The 19142-nt window shown below is 43.9% G+C and overlaps 1 protein-coding gene across 1 annotated transcript in view; it reads right to left on the bottom strand.

Moving 5' to 3' along the window:
- LOC135512334 (sodium/potassium/calcium exchanger 3-like) overlaps positions 1-19142 on the bottom strand; it is a 154415-nt gene that overhangs the window by 68459 nt on the left and 66814 nt on the right. The window contains exon 2 of the mRNA XM_064934256.1: positions 18874-19002. Coding sequence (XP_064790328.1) covers positions 18874-19002 — 129 coding nt within the window. The remainder of the gene's footprint in view (positions 1-18873; positions 19003-19142) is intronic.

The following is a 19142-nucleotide window of genomic DNA, read 5'->3' as shown; positions in this document are numbered from 1 at the left end:
CCATTTCACTACACCTTCTGTGTCCTGTGCATGTTACAAATAAACTTAAATTTTATTTGATATAGTATATGTTTACCAGAGACGGTAATGTGAAGAACATGACCTACACCAAAGTCAAATTAGGATATAATTTTAGGCCAATGAAACAGTGTCCAAGTTCTAAAATTCTCCAGTAGAATGCCCTACTTTTATTTTGTCAAACTTACAAGCATAGCATAAGCTATTTTCTGTAATTGGCTCATCATCTACTTGTAAATAAGGATCTTGTTGTGAGTTTATTTTCCTGTAATAATGAAGACAAATTAGCTAAAGTGAAGACATTTTCAGCTATATGATATGGTCATTATTTGAACTGGCTGGAAAGCTAACTTAACATTCGCTAGCTAGCTAACAAGCTAGAAACAAACCAAAACATTGTTTAGAAAGTTGTTTTTCATTGCCTGGTCTGCTAGATTGACATATACTAAATTCATTTTTAAACGTGTGGATTTCAATGTGTTAAAATACACTAGTTATGCTATTTTGGACCAGCAGGCTGCTGACAACATGCAGCCTGTATTTTTTGTGTTTATACTTTTTCATAACGACAATGACAAGTTTAATGTCGGACAACATCAGTCTTGAAATCTTTGGTTGTTTAGTCTTGAAATCTTTGGGTGGGGCTAAGGCTGAAGAGGATGTGAACAATGCTGAATCAGTGTAGACAAAGAGGAGCTCTCCAGTAGGTTTACCTAAACATTCAAGGGCCTATTTTACATTATCTAAAGTTTTTGTGCCGGTTGAGACACAACATGCTCTTGCATACAGGGTGGGTGTCATGTTTTGGCTGATAAATGTACTAAACTGGGAATAAAATCGTAACTTCAACTTTCAAATGGTACCACAAAGATGATACACACATCAGATAAGTTTTACTTGTATGGGAATATATGTTTTTTTTTTAAATTATACCATCAATCCTCCGTAGGAAACCTATTTAAATCATAGAAATATAGATACTAGAATAGACATGACAATTTAAGTTGACATTCTTCTTTGTGGTAGTAATTAGAAGATATAAGCTAAATTGCAATGGTCTAAAGGGATAGGTCCATTCTATTAATTATATTTCTATGATTGTAATCAAAGTTTTCTGTACTCTGTATTCTGTATTCAACCGATGGTGGGAATAACACAAAAACCTCAGATGATGTGAAATAGGGTCAACGTTACAACATACGACTATGATTTGTTTTTACACGTTTTTAAATTGACGTTAAAAGGTTTAAAAATAATATACATGGTTGTCTCGTGGAATGGTGTGGTATGCAAAATAGGTCAACTTGGAGCACCTTTATCTCCTGAATGTTTTGGCCTTCAGGTCCAAAAAATCACTTTCTGACTAATTCTTCCATTGGCAAACATGTCTGGAAAGCTCTGTGTTAAATCAAAAGGTACACTGTCAAAATCTTCTTTAGAAAACACGGTCAAACCAATAGATTTTTCCTGACAACGAATAACATCACTAAGTAGGCCTCCCCTATACTATACCATTTGCCCTACTGTACTATAGCATTTGCCCTATTGTACTATACCATTTGCCCTATTGTACTATACCATTTGCCCTACTGTACTATAGCATTTGCCCTATTGTACTATACCATTTGCCCTATTGTACTATACCATTTGCCCTACTGTACTATACCATTTGCCCTATTGTACTATACCATTTGCCCTACTGTACTATACCATTTGCCCTATTGTACTATACCATTTGCCCTACTGTACTATACCATTTGCCCTACTGTACTATACCATTTGGCCTATTATACTATACCATTTGCCCTACTGTACTATACCATTTGCCCTACTGTACTAAACCATTTGCCCTACTGTACTATAGCATTTGCCGTATTGTACTATACCATTTGCCCTATTGTACTATACCATTTGCCCTACTGTACTATACCATTTGCCCTACTGTACTATACCATTTGCCCTACTGTACTATACCATTTGCCCTATTGTACTATACCATTTGCCCTACTGTACTATACCATTTGCCCTATTGTACTATACCATTTGCCCTACTGTACTATACCATTTGCCCTACTGTACTATACCATTTGCCCTATTGTACTATACCATTAGCCCTATTGTACTATACCATTTGCCCTACTGTACTATAGCATTTGCCCTATTGTACTATACCATTTGCCCTATTGTACTATACCATTTGCCCTACTGTACTATACCATTTGCCCTACTGTACTATACCATTTGCCCTACTGTACTATACCATTTGCCCTATTGTACTATACCATTTGCCCTACTGTACTATACCATTTGCCCTATTGTACTATACCATTTGCCCTACTGTACTATACCATTTGCCCTACTGTACTATACCATTTGGCCTATTATACTATACCATTTGCCCTACTGTACTATACCATTTGCCCTACTGTACTATACCATTTGCCCTACTGTACTATAGCATTTGCCGTATTGTACTATACCATTTGCCCTATTGTACTATACCATTTGCCCTAAGGTACTATACCATTTGCCCTGCTGTACTATACCATTTGCCCTATTGTACTATACCATTTGCCCTATTGTACTATACCATTTGCCCTGCTGTACTATACCATTTGCCCTGCTGTACTATACCATTTGCCCTATTGTACTATACCATTTGCCCTATTTTACTATATCATTTGCACTCATATATTTCACATGATCATTAGGATAATCACTAAACCCATGCAAGCGCATAGTTACATTAGATCAGTATTGACAGATAATATTACATATGACATTTTATTAAATTTAGCAGACGCTCTTATCCAGAGCGACTTACAGTAGTGAGTGCATACATTTGTGTATTTTTTCATTTTATTACGTAATACTAATCATGTCTAATGTGCCTTTTAATCCATCCATCCAGTCCCTCCCTACTCCGGACCTCGGCTCTCTTAATGATGACATCATTCTAGCGTTGAAATTTGGTGTGTTGCGTAATCACAGTTGTCTGATTTGGCTACTTGGCACAGACGGTTTAAACAGAGCTGCGATGGTGATGACATTTTACTAGAACTGGTTGTCTTGGTAACGCACACGCAATGAACAAATGCATGGGCGATTTGAAGGACAGGATCTTATAAGGGATATTGAAAATAACCTAAAATAGAAGAGGGGGAGAGGCACAGGGAGAGAGAGAGAGAAAAGAGGGGGAGATGGAGAAAAATAGGAGATAACAAGAGGGATGGACAGGTAGAGACTAATAAAGAGAGACAGCTTCACAAGTACAGTACACCATGTCTTCAAATGCACAGATCCCTTTTCCTTTTTTTCTTGGGTCCTCTACCCTTTACAGTTCTACCTCCCTTCTGCGGTTGTGAGTTGCTGAAATGAAAACATCTGCTGCGGGAGAGACACATCTTCACATGCACATGTACAGTACAGCATGTCTTAAAATGCACAGATCCCTAGGTGGAAGGTTAAGACAACCTAATATCTAACCACATCACACACAACTGAGACAAGCAAAGGGTCAAGCTGCAGTGCAGCGCCCCTGGATGAAGAGTATGTTGTGGGGATAAGGGTCTTACTGAAGGGCTCAACTGTAGTGGAATGTCTTTTAGGATGTGAACCCAGCTGCCCTCCTGTTGCCAGAGCAATTCCCCCCTTTTTCCATTGCCTGGCCCGGGATTCGGCCACCCTTCAGATCCAACTCCTTAGCCGCTGGGCTACCTACCTATTAGAATACTCTAGTCTTAAACTTCGTTATAGGGAGATCCCTTTTTCTTTTGTCTTGGGTCCTCTACCTTCTCCAGTTCCACCTCCCTTCTGCAGTTGTGAGTTGCTAAAATGAAAAGGCCAGCATGGAGGTGGAATGTAAAAAGGAGAGGCCCGGCGAGAGGGAGAGATAGTGAATGCCAGGGTGCGTGAGTAACACACACACACAGCTGGGCACGTGCGCAATTGGCACTCTGCAGTGGCGTGAGAGTCGTGTCCAGTAACTGCTGTGCCAACACACACAAACACACACACACACACACAAACACTGGATGGATACTAGGGTCATGGCAGGTTGCCATGGTAACTGGAGGGGAATGAGGGGGTTGTTCAGTGCATCGGCCAAGCTGCCTGTGTGCATACCTGATGGGAGACGCTGACTCGTCTGAGCAAGGGAATAGAATATACTGTAGAGTCCTTAGGTCAGTCACATACACAGGCAAGCAGCACATGGCAATTTGAAGAAAAAAACCTCAGAAGTCCTCTAAAGAGAGGGAGAGTGAGAGAGAAGGAGAGAAAGAAAGAGAGTGTATAGGCCATTCTGACAAGAACATCTGTTAAAGATCAACAGACATAGAAATCCTGACTGAGTGTGGACAGATGCAGCAGAATAGATTGTGAGGGGGCCACAATGTTCGACAGTGCCGGAACAGGTGTGTGTGTGGGTGAGGGCAGATGTATTGCTCTAGTTTAATAGCAGATCATGATCCTAATTAAGATCAAGATCCTAATTAGACACTCCGGTGGCCGAGATTTTTTTCTCCAGATAACCTTGGTGTGCTGCTGGTATATAGGCCGAGGTCACATGATGTAATACACCTACCAGAGTGATGGATGTTTAATCATTAATACATGTATGAAACGGATAAATAACTACATTCAACAGCAGAGGCCCGAGCTGGTGAAAAGCGTTATAGTAGAACTCTGCTGACCTCTACTTGATATGTTAAAGGTGTCAACTGTTGAAGTATAGCAGCAGTTCCATTTGCCAAGACAAGAACTATCCCCACTGTTTACAAACAAGTGCAGGGGCAAAACTTTGAACTGGATATGCAAATAGCAGATTGTTCCTTTAATGTGGCGAGGTGTGTTGTGGGCAGTGGTTTTGGCTGCTCATACTTCAAATTTGATCTGTCTTATAAGCTCAAGGCTAGAGAAAATCAATATGTATGTCCTCTCTGGCTGTATTTGTGATGATTGTATATATATTTTGATTTGTTTATTTGTTGCAATAAAATAAAATAAAACTACACATGCACGCACGCACACACACACACACACACACACACACACACACAGACCTCACAGTGTCACATCTCATAATAGTTTGCTTTGCTTTCTGTCACTGTGCTGAGTAATATGACATTTAAGCCTGATACATGCACGCGTGCATACGCACACACACTCCTTAAGGGTTCTATCCCTCTACCCCAGAGTGTAATGTGTATTTTAGCCAACGACAGCTAATAAAAGCTAACATAGTCACGGCAAACTCTGAAACGACACCGAACTAGGTGCCTTTTCCTTTGTTTGAGCTGTTTCGCATGACATTGACAGGCTTTACATATTAATGATGCTACTGTATGATCCCGCCTGTTCAGAAAAATGGCTAGCTGTCTCATCAGCGCAAATCATATCAAATCACATTCTATTGGTCACATACACATGGTTAGCAGGTGTGATTGCGAGTGTCACGAAATGCTTGTGCTTCTAGTTCCGACAGTGCAGTAATATCTAACAATTCCACAACAAATACCTAATACACACAAATCTAAGTAAAGGGATGGAATAAGAATATATACATATAAGTATAGGAATGAGCAATGACAGTGGCATTCACTTAAAGTGGCAGGGGGAGATTGTTGCAGAGGTTAGAGAGGCAAGCAGAAAGGTTAATACAAACCGGTGCTGTTGCAAACTAAACTGACACTGGCAATTAGCCAATTGTTACTTTTGTTTCAGTATTTCAGTGTGGAGTCAAGTGAGGGCGTTATGTTTCATGAAGCCATATTACAAAACTGTTGTTGACCTATGTTGGATGCATGTGATGGGCAGTGGGCTGACTAAGAGGGGGTACCGTATCTAAATAAGTCTTGGTTAATCATTACATGACTTTGACCACACTGCCTATGTTTTGCTCAGAGTCTGGCAGTGAACCAACTATCAGAGGCAGAGGATGTGCTCTTTCGGCTGCTGCTGCTGCCGATGACAACAAGTTGTTCTTCTACATCATCATAATTATACGTCTGCATTTTGTCTTCATTTTCACTCATGTTTTAGCTCCTTTTTTTCTTCTTCTCAGGAACCAGCCAGGCAGCAACTGTAGCCTTCTGTTCCATGAAGAAGTCAGTCAGAGTTGGTAACAATGACTGGATACATGAATGGACAAAACCCTCCATTATTTGACACCATTCATTCCTATGTGAAGACTCAATAGCGCATTGAAGTCGGTTAAGATGGCATCTTATTGAGACATAACATGCACAGTTTGAGCTACTCCAGAAAGTGACTTTGCAGGCTAGCTCAGTGCTGCCCCCTCTCATTGAGTAAGTCCAGTTGTAGGCCGCCCGGGGTATGCAGGCTGCCATTAGCAACTAAATGATCCTTATAATTTCTCCATATGATTATAAACAAATCGGTTCAAGGACATACATCTGATGTATTAGAAGCAATTATTGGTACTATGATTGACTTCAAATACACTTTTCTTGTACATGAAGATTGACCACGAAGATTGCCTTTTTTCCATTCACTATAATGTGGGATCCTGTATCTGCTAACAATGCCTGCAGTAACATGGTTGGTCTTGAAATCCAATGGCTCCAGTCGTTCTCCCCTGGTGGGTACCAAGATTGTGGGCCATCATTCAAACAAAGATAGGCCTCCCTGGCCACCAGTGCATATTTCCAAACTATGTTTGCATTTAGAATAATGGCAATAAAATAAAAAATGAGGCTGGTATTCTTTTGTCCATTATTTAATTGTTTATTAAATTATATTCTGAGCTTGAAATATATTTACAAACATGTATAGTAGTCATAATTCATAAATGGCACCATACAGGGTTCTATATGAAACCAATTTTGGTTCAGTGAAGAAGAGTCCTTGGGGTTCTATATTTTGGTTCAGTGAAGAACCCATAGGATTCTGATCAAAGAACCCCATAAAAGGGTTCTACCATATATAGAACTTTTAGGGGTTACATATATGAAGCAAGCAGTAAAACCCTGTCTTTCTAGTCTAATGGTTAGAGCGTTGGGCTAGTAACAGACGGGTTGCTGGATCGAATCCCTAAGCTGCTGGCTGAGGTAAAAATCTGTTGTTCTTCTCCTAGGTAGTTAACCCACTTTTCCCCTGGTGCTGAAGACATGGATGTTGATTATGGCAGCCCCCTGCACTGCTCTGATTCAGAGGGGTTGGGTTAAATGAGGAAGACACATTTCAGTTGAAGGTATTCAGTTGTATGACTGAATTAGTATCCCTTTATCCTTTCTAAAAAAGAAGCCACCTAGCACTGTTAGCATGCCCTGGCTATTCCAGTCAACACAGAAAGGACAGACATACAACATGCAATGGTCATGCACAATCAGATCATCCAGTTTGTACTTTCTGCATGCTCTCTGTTTGTCTTTCCTGTCTCTTTTTATTTCCTGCTGGCGTGATTTCTTACAGGATGTGATGTGATGGGAAGTGACATCGTACCCCCCCCCCCCCCTCCTTCCAGTCTGTGAAGTTTACCGGAGTAACAGGTTTGCCCAGGGCTAGGAGGGGACTGAGCAGACACACACACACACACACACACACACACACACACACACACACACACACACACACACACACACACACACACACACACACACACACACACACACACACATACACACACACAAACGTTCATGCTGGTACACACATAGCACAAGTACCTCCATCACTCCATTCTCTCACAGGGCCCTTCTTCCTCAGAATCTCCTTTTCAGGGAGACGGAATTTTTCATAGGGAATGGAAAGCCTGACTGGTGGGGGAAACACATTGTTATGGGGGGATGCTGTAAGTAGAACATGACTTGTGTGCCTTTAAAACCATGTTTGTTCTCTGTCAGATGCACCATGGGGAAGAAAGCAAATACCTTTGTCCCACAGTCCCATGAATCATTAATAAAACACACTGAAAAAGAGAATATTTGTGGAAAATTATATCTCTGGCATTCATCTTTTTGTGAAAGTACACTACATGATCAAAAGTATGTGGTCATCTCCTCATTCTCATTCCAAAATCATGGGCATTAATATGGAGTTGGTCCCCCCTGTTGCTGCAGGGACTTGCTTCCATTCAGCCACAAGAGCATTAGTGAGGTTGTGCTGGGCGATTAGGCCTGGCTCGCAGTCGGCATTCCAATTCTTCCCAAAGGTGTAAGATAGAGTTGAGGTCAGGGCTCTGTGCAGGCCAGTAAAGTTCTTCCACACCGATCTTGACAAATCATTTCTGTATGGACCTCGCTTTGTGCACAAGGGCATTGTCATGCTGAATGCTGAAACAGGAAAGGGCCTTCTCCAAACTGTTGCCACATAGTTGGAAGCACATCTAGAACGTCATTGTATGCTGTAGCATTAAGATTTCCCTTCACTGGAACTAAGGGGCCTAGACCAAACTATGAAAAACAGCCCCAGACCATTTTTCCTCCTCCACCAAACTTTACAGTTGGCACTATGCATTCGGACAGGTAGCGTTCTCCTGGCATCCGCCAAACCCAGATTTGTCCGTCGGACTGCCAGATGGTGAAGCGTGATTCATGACTACAGAGAACGCATTTCCACTGCTCCAATGGTGGCGGGCTTTACACCACTGCAGCCAACGCTTGGCATTGCGCAAGGTGATCTTTGGCTTGTGCGCGGATGCTCGGCCATGGAAACCCATTTCATGAAGCTCCCGACGAACAGTTATTGTGCTGACGTTGCTTCCAGAAGCAGTTTAGAACTCGGAAGTGTATGTTGCAACCGAGGACAGACGATTTTTACGCGCTAGGTGCTTCAGCAACTTGGTGGTCCTGTTCTGTGAGCTTGTGTGGCCTACCACTATGACGGTGCCACGTTGAAAGTCAGTGAGCTCTTCAGTAAGGCCATTCTACTGCTAATGTTTGTCTACGGATATTGCATGACTGTGTGCTCGATTTTATATACCGATCAGCAACGGGTGAGGCTGAAAAAGCCGAATCCACTAATTGGAAGGGGTGTTCACAAACTTTGTATATATATAGTGTAGCTATTATACAGATACAGTTGAAGTCGGAAGTTTACATGCACCTTAGCCAAATACATTTAAACTCAGTTTTTCACAATTCCTGACATTTAAACTGAATAAAAATTCCCTGTCTTAGGTCAGTTAGGATCACCACCTTATTTTAAGAATGTGAAATGTCAGAATAATAGTAGAGAGAATGATTTATTTCAGCCTTTATTTCTTTCATCACATTCCCAGTAGGTCAGAAGTTTACATACACTCATTAAGTATTAGGTAGCATTGCCTTTAAATTGTTTAACTTGGGTCAAACGTTTCGGGTAGCCTTCCACAAGCATCCCACAGTAATTTGGGTGAAATTTGGCCCATTCCTCCCGACAGAGCTGGTGAAACTAAGTCAGGTTTGTAGGCCTCCTTGCTCACACACACTTTTTCAGTTCAGCCCACAAATTTTCTACTGGATTGAGATCAGGGCTTTGTGATGGCTACTCCAATACCTTGACTTTGTTGTCCTCGAGCCATTTTGCCACAACTGTGGAAGTATGTTTGGGGTCTTTGTCCACTTGAAAGACCCGTTTGCGACCAAGCTTTAACTCCTGACTGATGTCTTGAGAGGTTCGCTGAATATATCCACGTAATTTTCCTTTCCTCATGATGCCATCCTTTTTGTAAAGTGCACCAGTCCCTTGTGCAGCAAAGCACCCCCACAACATGATGCTGCCACCCCCGTGCTTCATGGTTTGGATGGTGTTCTTCGGCTTGCAAGCCTCCCGATTTTTCCTCCAAACGATGGTCATTATGGCCAAACAGTTCTATTGTTGTTTCATCAGACCAGAGGACATTTCTCCAAAAGTACAATCTTTGTCCCCATGTGCAGTTGCAAACCGTAGTCTGGCTTTTTTATGGCGGTTTTGGAGCAGTGGCTTCTTCCTTGCTGAGCGGCCTTTCAGGTTATGTCGATATAGGACTTGTTTTACTGTAGATATAGATACTTTTGTTTCTGTTTCCTTCAGCATCTTCACAAGGTCCTTTGCTGTTGTTCTGGGAGTCATTTGCACTTTTTGTACCAAAGTACGTTCATCTCTGGGAGAAAGAACGCGTGTCTCCTTCCAGAGCAGTATGACAGCTGCGTGGTCCCATGGTGTTAATACTTGCGTACTATTGTTGGTACAGATGAACGTAGTACCTTCAGGCGTTTGGAAATTGCTCCCAAGAATGAACCAGACTTTGTGTAGGTCTACAATTTTTTTCCCGAGGTCTTGGCTGATTTCTTATGATTTTCCCATGATGTCAAGCAAAGAGGCACTGACTTTGAAGGTAGGCCTTGGAATACATACACAGGTACACCTCCAATTGACTCAAATTATGTCAATTAGCCTCTAGCCTCCAGAAGCTTCTAAAGCCATGACATAATTTTCTTGAATTTTCCAAGCTGTTTAAAGCACAGTCAATTTATTGTATGTAAACTTCTCACCCACTGGAATCATGAATTATAAGTGAAATAATCTGTAAACAATTGTTCAAAAAATTACTTGTGTCATGCACAAAGTAGATGTCCTAACCGACATGCCAAAACTATAGTTTGTTAACAAGAAATTTGTGGAGTGGTTGAAAAACTAGTTTTAATGACTACCTAAATGTATGTACACTTCCGACTTCAACTGTATATACTGCTATAGGGAGATGTGAGAAGAAAGGAATCTTTACTATACTATGAAAGTGAATGCGTCATTTTGATACTGAATATACCTTGGAGACACTTACCGTTTATGGTAATTTGAGAAGAAATTACAGTTAATTTTGTTTTGTCTCAAGCATGTATTCTTGCTATGTATGTTGCCAGAGAAGGTTAAGTGCCTTTTACTACAGTTCATGTTAATTCCATTGTAACAAGTATTGTAACAAGTTAATGTGTGCTGACTTCCTGTCTTTTCTTTAGTTTGGGGGAAATTATGTTAGCAGCTGTTAATGTGAAACTTGCACACACGCACACACGCCGCACACACACACACACACACACACACACACACACACACACACACACACACACACACACACACACACACACACACACACACACACACACACACACACACACACACACACACACACACACACACACACACACACACACACACACACACACACACACACACACACACACACACACACACACACACTCAGAGAGGCATTCTAATGAGGTGTCTGCCTCTTTTTTGTTTGGAGTAAGTGAGGAGGGGAGAATCTAGGTGACGTAAACATGTTTATCTCTAATCTGAAAGACCACACTGAGATCCTGCATAATGAAGGAATGGTGGTTGGGGGCTCTGTATGTTGTAGATGTCTGTGAGAGATGCTAGAGGAGAGAATGGTGTCATTGATCAAGCCACTGTGAGGCAATTACAGGGATACACAGCACAGAGCAGAGTCCCTGCACAACTCTGAGAGTCTAACATAGAGCCTCTTCACACTTACTACACGTTTTGTAAAAATACAGTCGGCTACACACAATACTCAAATGTATACTTGGTACGTCTCGACTACTACCTAGAGCGCGACATTCACCCGACAGTTGCATACCTCGAAGCAGGAGGCAATCAGCTGTAAGGGAAGGAACTATGTGTCACGCCCTGGTCGAAATATATTATGTTTATCTTCATTTATTTCGTCAGGCCAGGGTGTGACATGGGTTATTGTGGTGTGTTTTTGTCTTGGGGTTTTGTGGGGTGTCTAGCATAGTCTATGGCTGCCTGAGGCGGTTCTCAATCAGAGTCAGGTGATTTTCATTGTCTCTGATTGGGAACCATATTTAGGCAGTCATATTCTTTGAGTGTTTCGTGGGTGATTGTTCCTGTCTCTGTGTTTATGTTCACCAGATAGGCTGTATAGTTTTTCACGTTCCGTCTGTTGTTTTGTACATTCAGTTATTTCATGTCTAGTCGTATTTTCATTAATAAACATTAGTAACCACCACGCCGCATTTTGGTCCGCACCTCCTTCAACAGAAGAACGTCGTTACAGAATCACCCACCACAACAGGACTAAGCGGCGTGGTAATAGGCAACAGCCGCAGAAGGAGCAGCGTAACAAGAATTTCTGGACTTGGGAGGAAATCCTCGACGGGCGAGGACCCTGGGCTAAACCAGGGGAGTGTAGCCGCCCCAAGGTGCAGCAGGAGAAGGAATGGACATGGGAGGACGAATTGTTCAGAGAAGGATCCTGGGATCAGCCTGGAGAATATCGCCGCCCCAAAGAAGAACTGGAGGCGGCGAGAGCTGAGAGGCGCTGGTATGAGGAAGCAGCGTAGCGACGCGGATGGAAGCCCGAGAGTCAGCACCAAAAATGTATTGAGGGGGGAGGGCTCAGGGAGAGTGTGGCAGAGTCAGGAGTCAGACCTGAGCCAACTCTCCCTGTTTATCGTGAGGAGCCAAGGAGGAGACCAGAATCAGAGCCGGTGTTGGAGGTGAGCGAAGCAGAGACTGTGAAGGAGTTAATGGGGAAATTGGAGGAGAGAGTAATGAGGGAGTTGCTGTGTTGGTGCATTAAGCATGATATTCGCCCGACGGAGCGTTTCGGGGATTTGATGGCACCTGGGTCAGCGCTCCATACTCGTCCTGAGGTGCGTGTTAGTCGGCTGGTTAAGATGGTGCCAGCCTCACGCACCAGGCCTCCTGTGCACCTTCCTAGCCTTACACGTCCTGTGCCAGCACTGCTCTCAAGATCTCCAGTACGCCTTCACGGTCTAGCCCATCCTGTGCCACCTTCACACACCAGTCCTCCGATGGCAGCTCCCCGCACCAGGCTTCCTGTGCGTGTCCTCGGCCCAGTACCACCAGTGCCAGCACCACGCATCAGGCCTACAGTGCGCCTCGCCTCTCCAGCGCTGCCGGAGCCTTCCTCCACTCCTGCGCTGCCGGAGTCTCCCGCCTGTTCAGCGCTGCCCGAGCCTTTCTCATCTCCTGCACTGCCGGAGTATCCCGCCTGTTCAGCGCAGCCAAAGCCTTCCTCCTCTACAGCGCTGACAGAGTATCCCACCTGTTCATCGCAGCCAGAGCCTTTCTCCTCTCCTGCGCTGCTGGAGTCTCCTGCCTGTTTAGCTCTGCCAGAGCCTTCCGCCTCTACAGCGTTGCCGGAGTCTCCTGCCTGTTTAGCGCAGCCAGAGCTGCCAGCCTGCATGGAGCAGCCAGAGCTGCCAGCCTGCATGAAGCAGCCAGAGCTGCCAGTCTGCATGGAGCAGCCAGAGATGCCAGTCTGCATGGAGCAGCCTGAGCTGCCAGTCTGCATGGAGCAGCCAGAGCTGTCAGTCTGCATGGAGCAGCCAGAGCTGTCAGTCTGCATGGAGCAGCCAGAGCTGTCAGTCTGCATGGAGCTGCCGGAGCTGCCAGTCTGCATAGAGCTGCCAGTCTGCAATGAGCTGCCAGTCTGCAAGGAGCTGCCAGTCTGCAAGGAGCTGCCAGTCTGCATGGAGCTGCCAGTCTGCAAGGAGCTGCCAGTCTGCAAAGAGCTGCCAGTCTGCAAGGAGCTGCCAGTCTGCAAGGAGCTGCCAGTATGCAAGGAGCTGCCAGTCAGCCAGACTCTTCCAGATCTGCCAGTCAGCCAGACTCTTCCAGATCTGCCAGTCAGCCAGACTCTTCCAGATCCGCCAGTCAGCCAGGATCTGCCAGAGCCTTCCTCCTCTCCGCTGCTGCCGGAGTATCTCGCCTGTCCGGCGCTGCTGAAGGAGTCTCTCGCCTGTCCGGCGCTGCTGCCGGAGTCTCTCGCCTGTCCGGCGCTGCTGAAGGAGTCTCTCGCCTGTCCGGCGCTGCTGCCGGAGTCTCTCGCCTGTCCGACTCTTCTAGATCTGCCAGTCAACCAGACTCCTCCAGATCTGCCAGTCAGCCAGACTCTTCCAGATCTGCCAGTCAACCAGACTCTTCTAGATCTGCCAGTCAACCAGACTCTTCCAGATCTGCCAGTCAAAACCTTCCAGATCTGCTTCTCTTCCAGATCTGCCAGTCAACCAGACTCTTCCAGATCTGCCAGTCAGCCAGACTCTTCCAGATCTGCCAGTCAGCCAGACTCTTCCAGATCTGCCAGTCAACCAGACTCTTCTCCAGTCAACCAGACTTCCAGATCTGCCAGTCCACTCTTCCAGATCTGCCAGTCAGCCAGACTCTTCCAGATCTGCCAGTCAGCCAGACTCTTCCAGATCTGCCAGTCAGCCAGACTCAGACTCCAGTCAGCCAGACTCTTCCAGATCTAAAGATCTGCCAGTCAGCCAGACTCTTCCAGATCTGCCAGTCAGCCAGACTCTTCCAGATCTGCCAGTCAGCCAGACACTTCCAGATCTGCCAGTCAGCCAGACTCTTCCAGATCTGCCAGTCAACCAGACTCTTCTAGATCTGCCAGTCAACCAGACTCTTCCAGATTTGCCAGTCAACCAGACTCTTCCAGATCTGCCAGTCAGCCAGACTCTTCCAGATCTGCCAGTCAGCCAGACTCTTCCAGATCTGCCAGTCAACCAGACTCCTCCAGACCAGACTCTTCCAGATCTGCCAGTCAGCCAGACTCTTCCAGATCTGCCAGTCAGCCAGACTCTTCCAGATCCGCCAGTCAGCCAGGATCTGCCAGAGCCTTCCTCCTCTCCGCTGCTCCTGGAGTCTCTCGCCTGTCCGGCGCTGCTGCCGGAGTCTCCTGCCAGTCAGGCGCTGCTGCCGGAGTCTCCCGCCTGTCCGGCGCTGCTGCCGGAGTCTGAGGAGCCCCTCTGTCCCGAGCTGCCCCTCTGTCCCGAGCTGCCCCTCTGTCCCTTTTTATTTAGCAGGGTTGCCGTGGTTAGGAGGTCACGGAAGCGGACAAGGCGGGGGAGGACTACGGTGAAGTGGGGGCCACGTCCAGCACCGGAGCCGCCACCATGGACAGACGCCCACCCGGACCCTCCCTATTGTTTTGATGTGCGTTCGGGAGTCCGCACCTTAGGGGGGAGGTTCTGTCACGCCCTGGTCGAAATATATTATGTTTATCTTCATTTATTTCGTCAGGCCAGGGTGTGACATGGGTTATTGTGGAGTGTTTTTGTCTTGGGGTTTTGTGGGGTGTCTAGCATAGTCTATGGCTGCCTGAGGCGGTTCTCAATCAGAGTCAGGTGATTTTCATTGTCTGTGATTGGGAACCATATTTAGGCAGTCATATTCTTTGAGTGTTTCGTGGGTGATTGTTCCTGTCTCTGTGTTTATGTTCACCAGATAGGCTGTATAGGTTTTCACGTTCCGTCTGTTGTTTTGTACATTCAGTTATTTCATGTCTAGTCGTATTTTCATTAATAAACATGAGTAACCACCACGCTGCATTTTGGTCCGCTCCTCCTTCAACAGAAGAACGTCGTTACACTATGGCCCTATGAGGAAGAGTCTGAGTAGCAGGATGGCAAAATAGTATTCTTCTTTTCAATTCACATTACCACCTGACGGTTACACAATTACATAATAATTCTGCCAGCCATAGTTAAATAAAGGTTTTAAATATATATATATAATACTTACATACAATGGGTATCATAAGTATTGGATTTTGAAAAAACATTTTGTTGCTTTAAAAAGCCAGATTTAAATACATTCAATTTAAAAAAAAATCATTGATCTACACAAAATATTGCATAAGAATTACAAATGAATTCAAATTAAATAACTAAAATATGGTCTTTACATAAGTATTCACCCCCTTTGTTTAGACAAGCCTAATTAGTTCAGTCATACAATTTGGTTTAACAAATCACATAATATGTTGGACTCACTCTGTGAAATAAGAGAGGTTGATGTGGTTTATTAAAGACTACGCCTTCCTTTGTCCCCATTCATACAACATCTGTAAGATCCCTCATCTAAGTATTGAATTTCAATCACAGATTCAGCAACAAAGACCTGGGAAGGGCAGTGATTGTTAGATGGATAACAATAACAAATCAGACATTGAATATCTCTCTAAGCATCATCAAGTTAATAATTATGCTGTGGATGATGTATTAAACCACCCAGACACATCAAAGTTGTATTTATTCATTCTTCTGAACTGAGCTGTAGCTCAGGGATGTCTGTGTGTGTGTTTGTGTGTGTGTGTGTGTGTGACAGAGTTGGGCTCAATTCGAATTGAATGCAGTCAATTCAGGAAGTGATATGATTTTTAATTTGTAATTTTATAAATAAACTTTTTAGAATTTTTATAAATAGCTTCTACTTTTCAGTTTATGGAGAAGTCAGGAAAATAAATGCCCTTTTTGTTTGTAATTTCATTTTTTTAACTTCCTGAATTGACTGCCTTCAATTTGAATTGAGCCCAACCTTGGTGGGTGTTGTGAAGATATGCAGATATGTAAGCTGTATTCTAACTCCGATAACGGCACTCTGTGTGTTTGCATTGCCCGTGGGCGTGTGTTTGTCTTTCCGTGGGCGTGTGTGTTTTTCTGGGTCCTTGTATGTGTGAGGGTTTTCCATGTGGAATCCTGGGGCTTTATGAGACTGCATTCTGCCAAGCAATCTCTTGATCTCACTGTTAACACACCGCCTCCCAAAACTCGCCCCTGTCCTAGATACAACGCGCACACACACGAACCAAACTCACACCTAAGCCGAATGCGCACACACACACACACACACACACACACACACACACACACACACACACACACACACACACACACACACACACACACACACACACACACACACACACACACACACACATGCTCTCGACAGCTCTTTATCCTATTGCCTGCTTCCAACCCCTGCTCTCTCCGAGTAAGTTATATGGGAGTTATATTTAGACAGTAATACTTAATAGCCTGTTTTCCGCTTAATCACGCTTTGCATCCTGAAACGCTGGAATTATTTTAATAGGGATTCTTCCTGCTTTTCTGCACAAAAGAGCCCGTCTCATCTATCTCTCATTCTCTCACCCCCTCATGATCATTGTCTCTGTCTCTCTTCCTCTCTCAATCTCTCACTCCCTCTTGATCATTCTCCCCCCTTCTTTCTCTATCTCTCGCTCTCCTTTCCACTATTCCTCCAATCCAACATCCTTAAACATCGCTCAACTTGGGCCAGTAGACCAGGCTATATATGCATAGAAAGCGAGAGATCAGAGTTTCATCATCACAGATTAATGTGGACGTCCATTCGCGTCATTAGTAATGATTACACATTAACGATGATCTCACAATCTATCAGATCTCATTCTACTCACTGGATCCAGTCAAATGTCAATTCTCATTGAGTCTTTTATAGCTTGTGGCCTTATTCCTTCCAGAACATTCCCATTGTAGGACACAGAAGGACACAAAATCACATAATGTACAGTAACACATATTCACGCACACACGCACACACTCCGCCTGACTGCTTGACTGCCAGTGTGTGAGCGTTTTCCTGTGTGTCAGCTGTAGCCATGCTGACCGGGGGAATTGAAAGTGCTAATTGTTCAGGTCTTGTTTCCATTGACCCGTGTGGACATGGAGCATTAAAGGGAGATTTGTGTTACTCTGGAAATGATTCAGAATTTATTTATTTTCAGTGTTATAGTCAGGGTTTTTGTCTATATTTTTGCTATATTTGCTACATGAAACAATCACTCAACAAACTAACAGTTGAAAAAAATGTTGAAGTGTCATATGCATTCCTGTTGACATGTAAGCATCAGCAATAAATTAATTCCATAGAGACTCATCTGATTGCAGGGCTCCCGAGTGGCGCCGTGGTCGAAGGCACTGCATCTCAGTGCTAGAGGCATCACTACAGACCCTGGTTTGTTTCCAGGCTGTATCACAACCGGATGTGATTGGGAGTCCCGTAGGGCAGTGCCCAGTGTCGTCTGGGTTAGGGTTTGGCTGGGGTAGGCCATCATTGTAAATAAGAATTTGTTTTTAACTGCCTTGCCTAGTTAAATAAAGGTAATAAAAAACAACAGAAGGACAGGAGGCTATCAGCTGTAAAGCTCTACTTCTTGCCTTGCTTGGGGCAAGGGAAGGTACTACGGCCCTATGAAGAAGAGTCTGAGGAGCAGGATGGAGAAAGAGCATTCATCTTTCTATTCACAATACAACCAGACAGTTACACAATTATACACACACAACTGACATCCCTGAGCAGTTTCCTTCTTGTCCTGTAGCTCAGTTCAGAAGAACGACAAAATAAATGTTTGATGTGTCTGGGTGGTTTAATACATCATCCACAGCATAATTATTAATTTCATGATGCTTAGAGAGATATTCAATGTCTGATTTGTTATTGTTAACCATCTAACAATCACTGCCCTTCTTTACAGGGCTTTTGAATAGTTCCCTCGTCTTTATTGTTGAATCTGTGCTTGAAATTCAATACTTAGATGAGGGATCTTTACAGATGTTGTATGAATGGGGACAAAGGAAGGCGTAGTCATTAAAAAATCATGTCAACCCCTCTTATTTCACAGAGTGAGTCCAACATATTATGTGATTTGTTAATCCACATTTTACTCCTGAACTAATTAGGCTTGCCTAAACAAAGGGGTTGAATACTTATATAAAGACCATATTTTAGTTATTTAATATGTATTAACTTGTCATTCTTATGCAGTATTTGAATAATGAATCATTACCAAAAATTCCAGAATCGCCACAGCCCTATCCGTAAGGCTATCCCTACTTGTCTGAATTTTCAATCCCCCTTCATTTATTTTATTTCATTTCTACTCCAGTCTTCCCTATATCCTGCAGGAATCCCACATGGGACTCCCATGTATACTAATTCCAAAGCTTCAACTCCACTACAGAATTTCTCGCTTGGCCAATAGTTTCACCAACCTGGCAACCAAAAGTTGAATCACAACTTCTAAAGCCGGGCCTGCCCTACCTGGCTCAGTGCAGTTTTTGGACGGGGGATCCAACAGAAGGTCTGTCTCGTTGTCCCAGGACTCCTGTAGTAGCCTCCGACTCTCCCATCTGGCACCCTCCTCAGTAATAAGGCTGGAGATGTCATAACCTGGGATAGAAAGATAGAGCATTGTTAAGAGTTAAAATTACACTGGAAGTTTTGCATACCGTAAAAGAGTGGGCCACCTCAAAAATGTTAGAATAATAGAGCTAATGCTTTCCATGATAAACAACTGGATATATCTGTTG

Source organism: Oncorhynchus masou, chromosome 24 (genome assembly GCF_036934945.1).
Source record: "Oncorhynchus masou masou isolate Uvic2021 chromosome 24, UVic_Omas_1.1, whole genome shotgun sequence".
NCBI lineage: Eukaryota > Metazoa > Chordata > Actinopteri > Salmoniformes > Salmonidae > Oncorhynchus > Oncorhynchus masou.
Note: the sequence above shows the minus strand (reverse complement) of the source record. Positions and strands in the feature narration are given on the sequence as shown.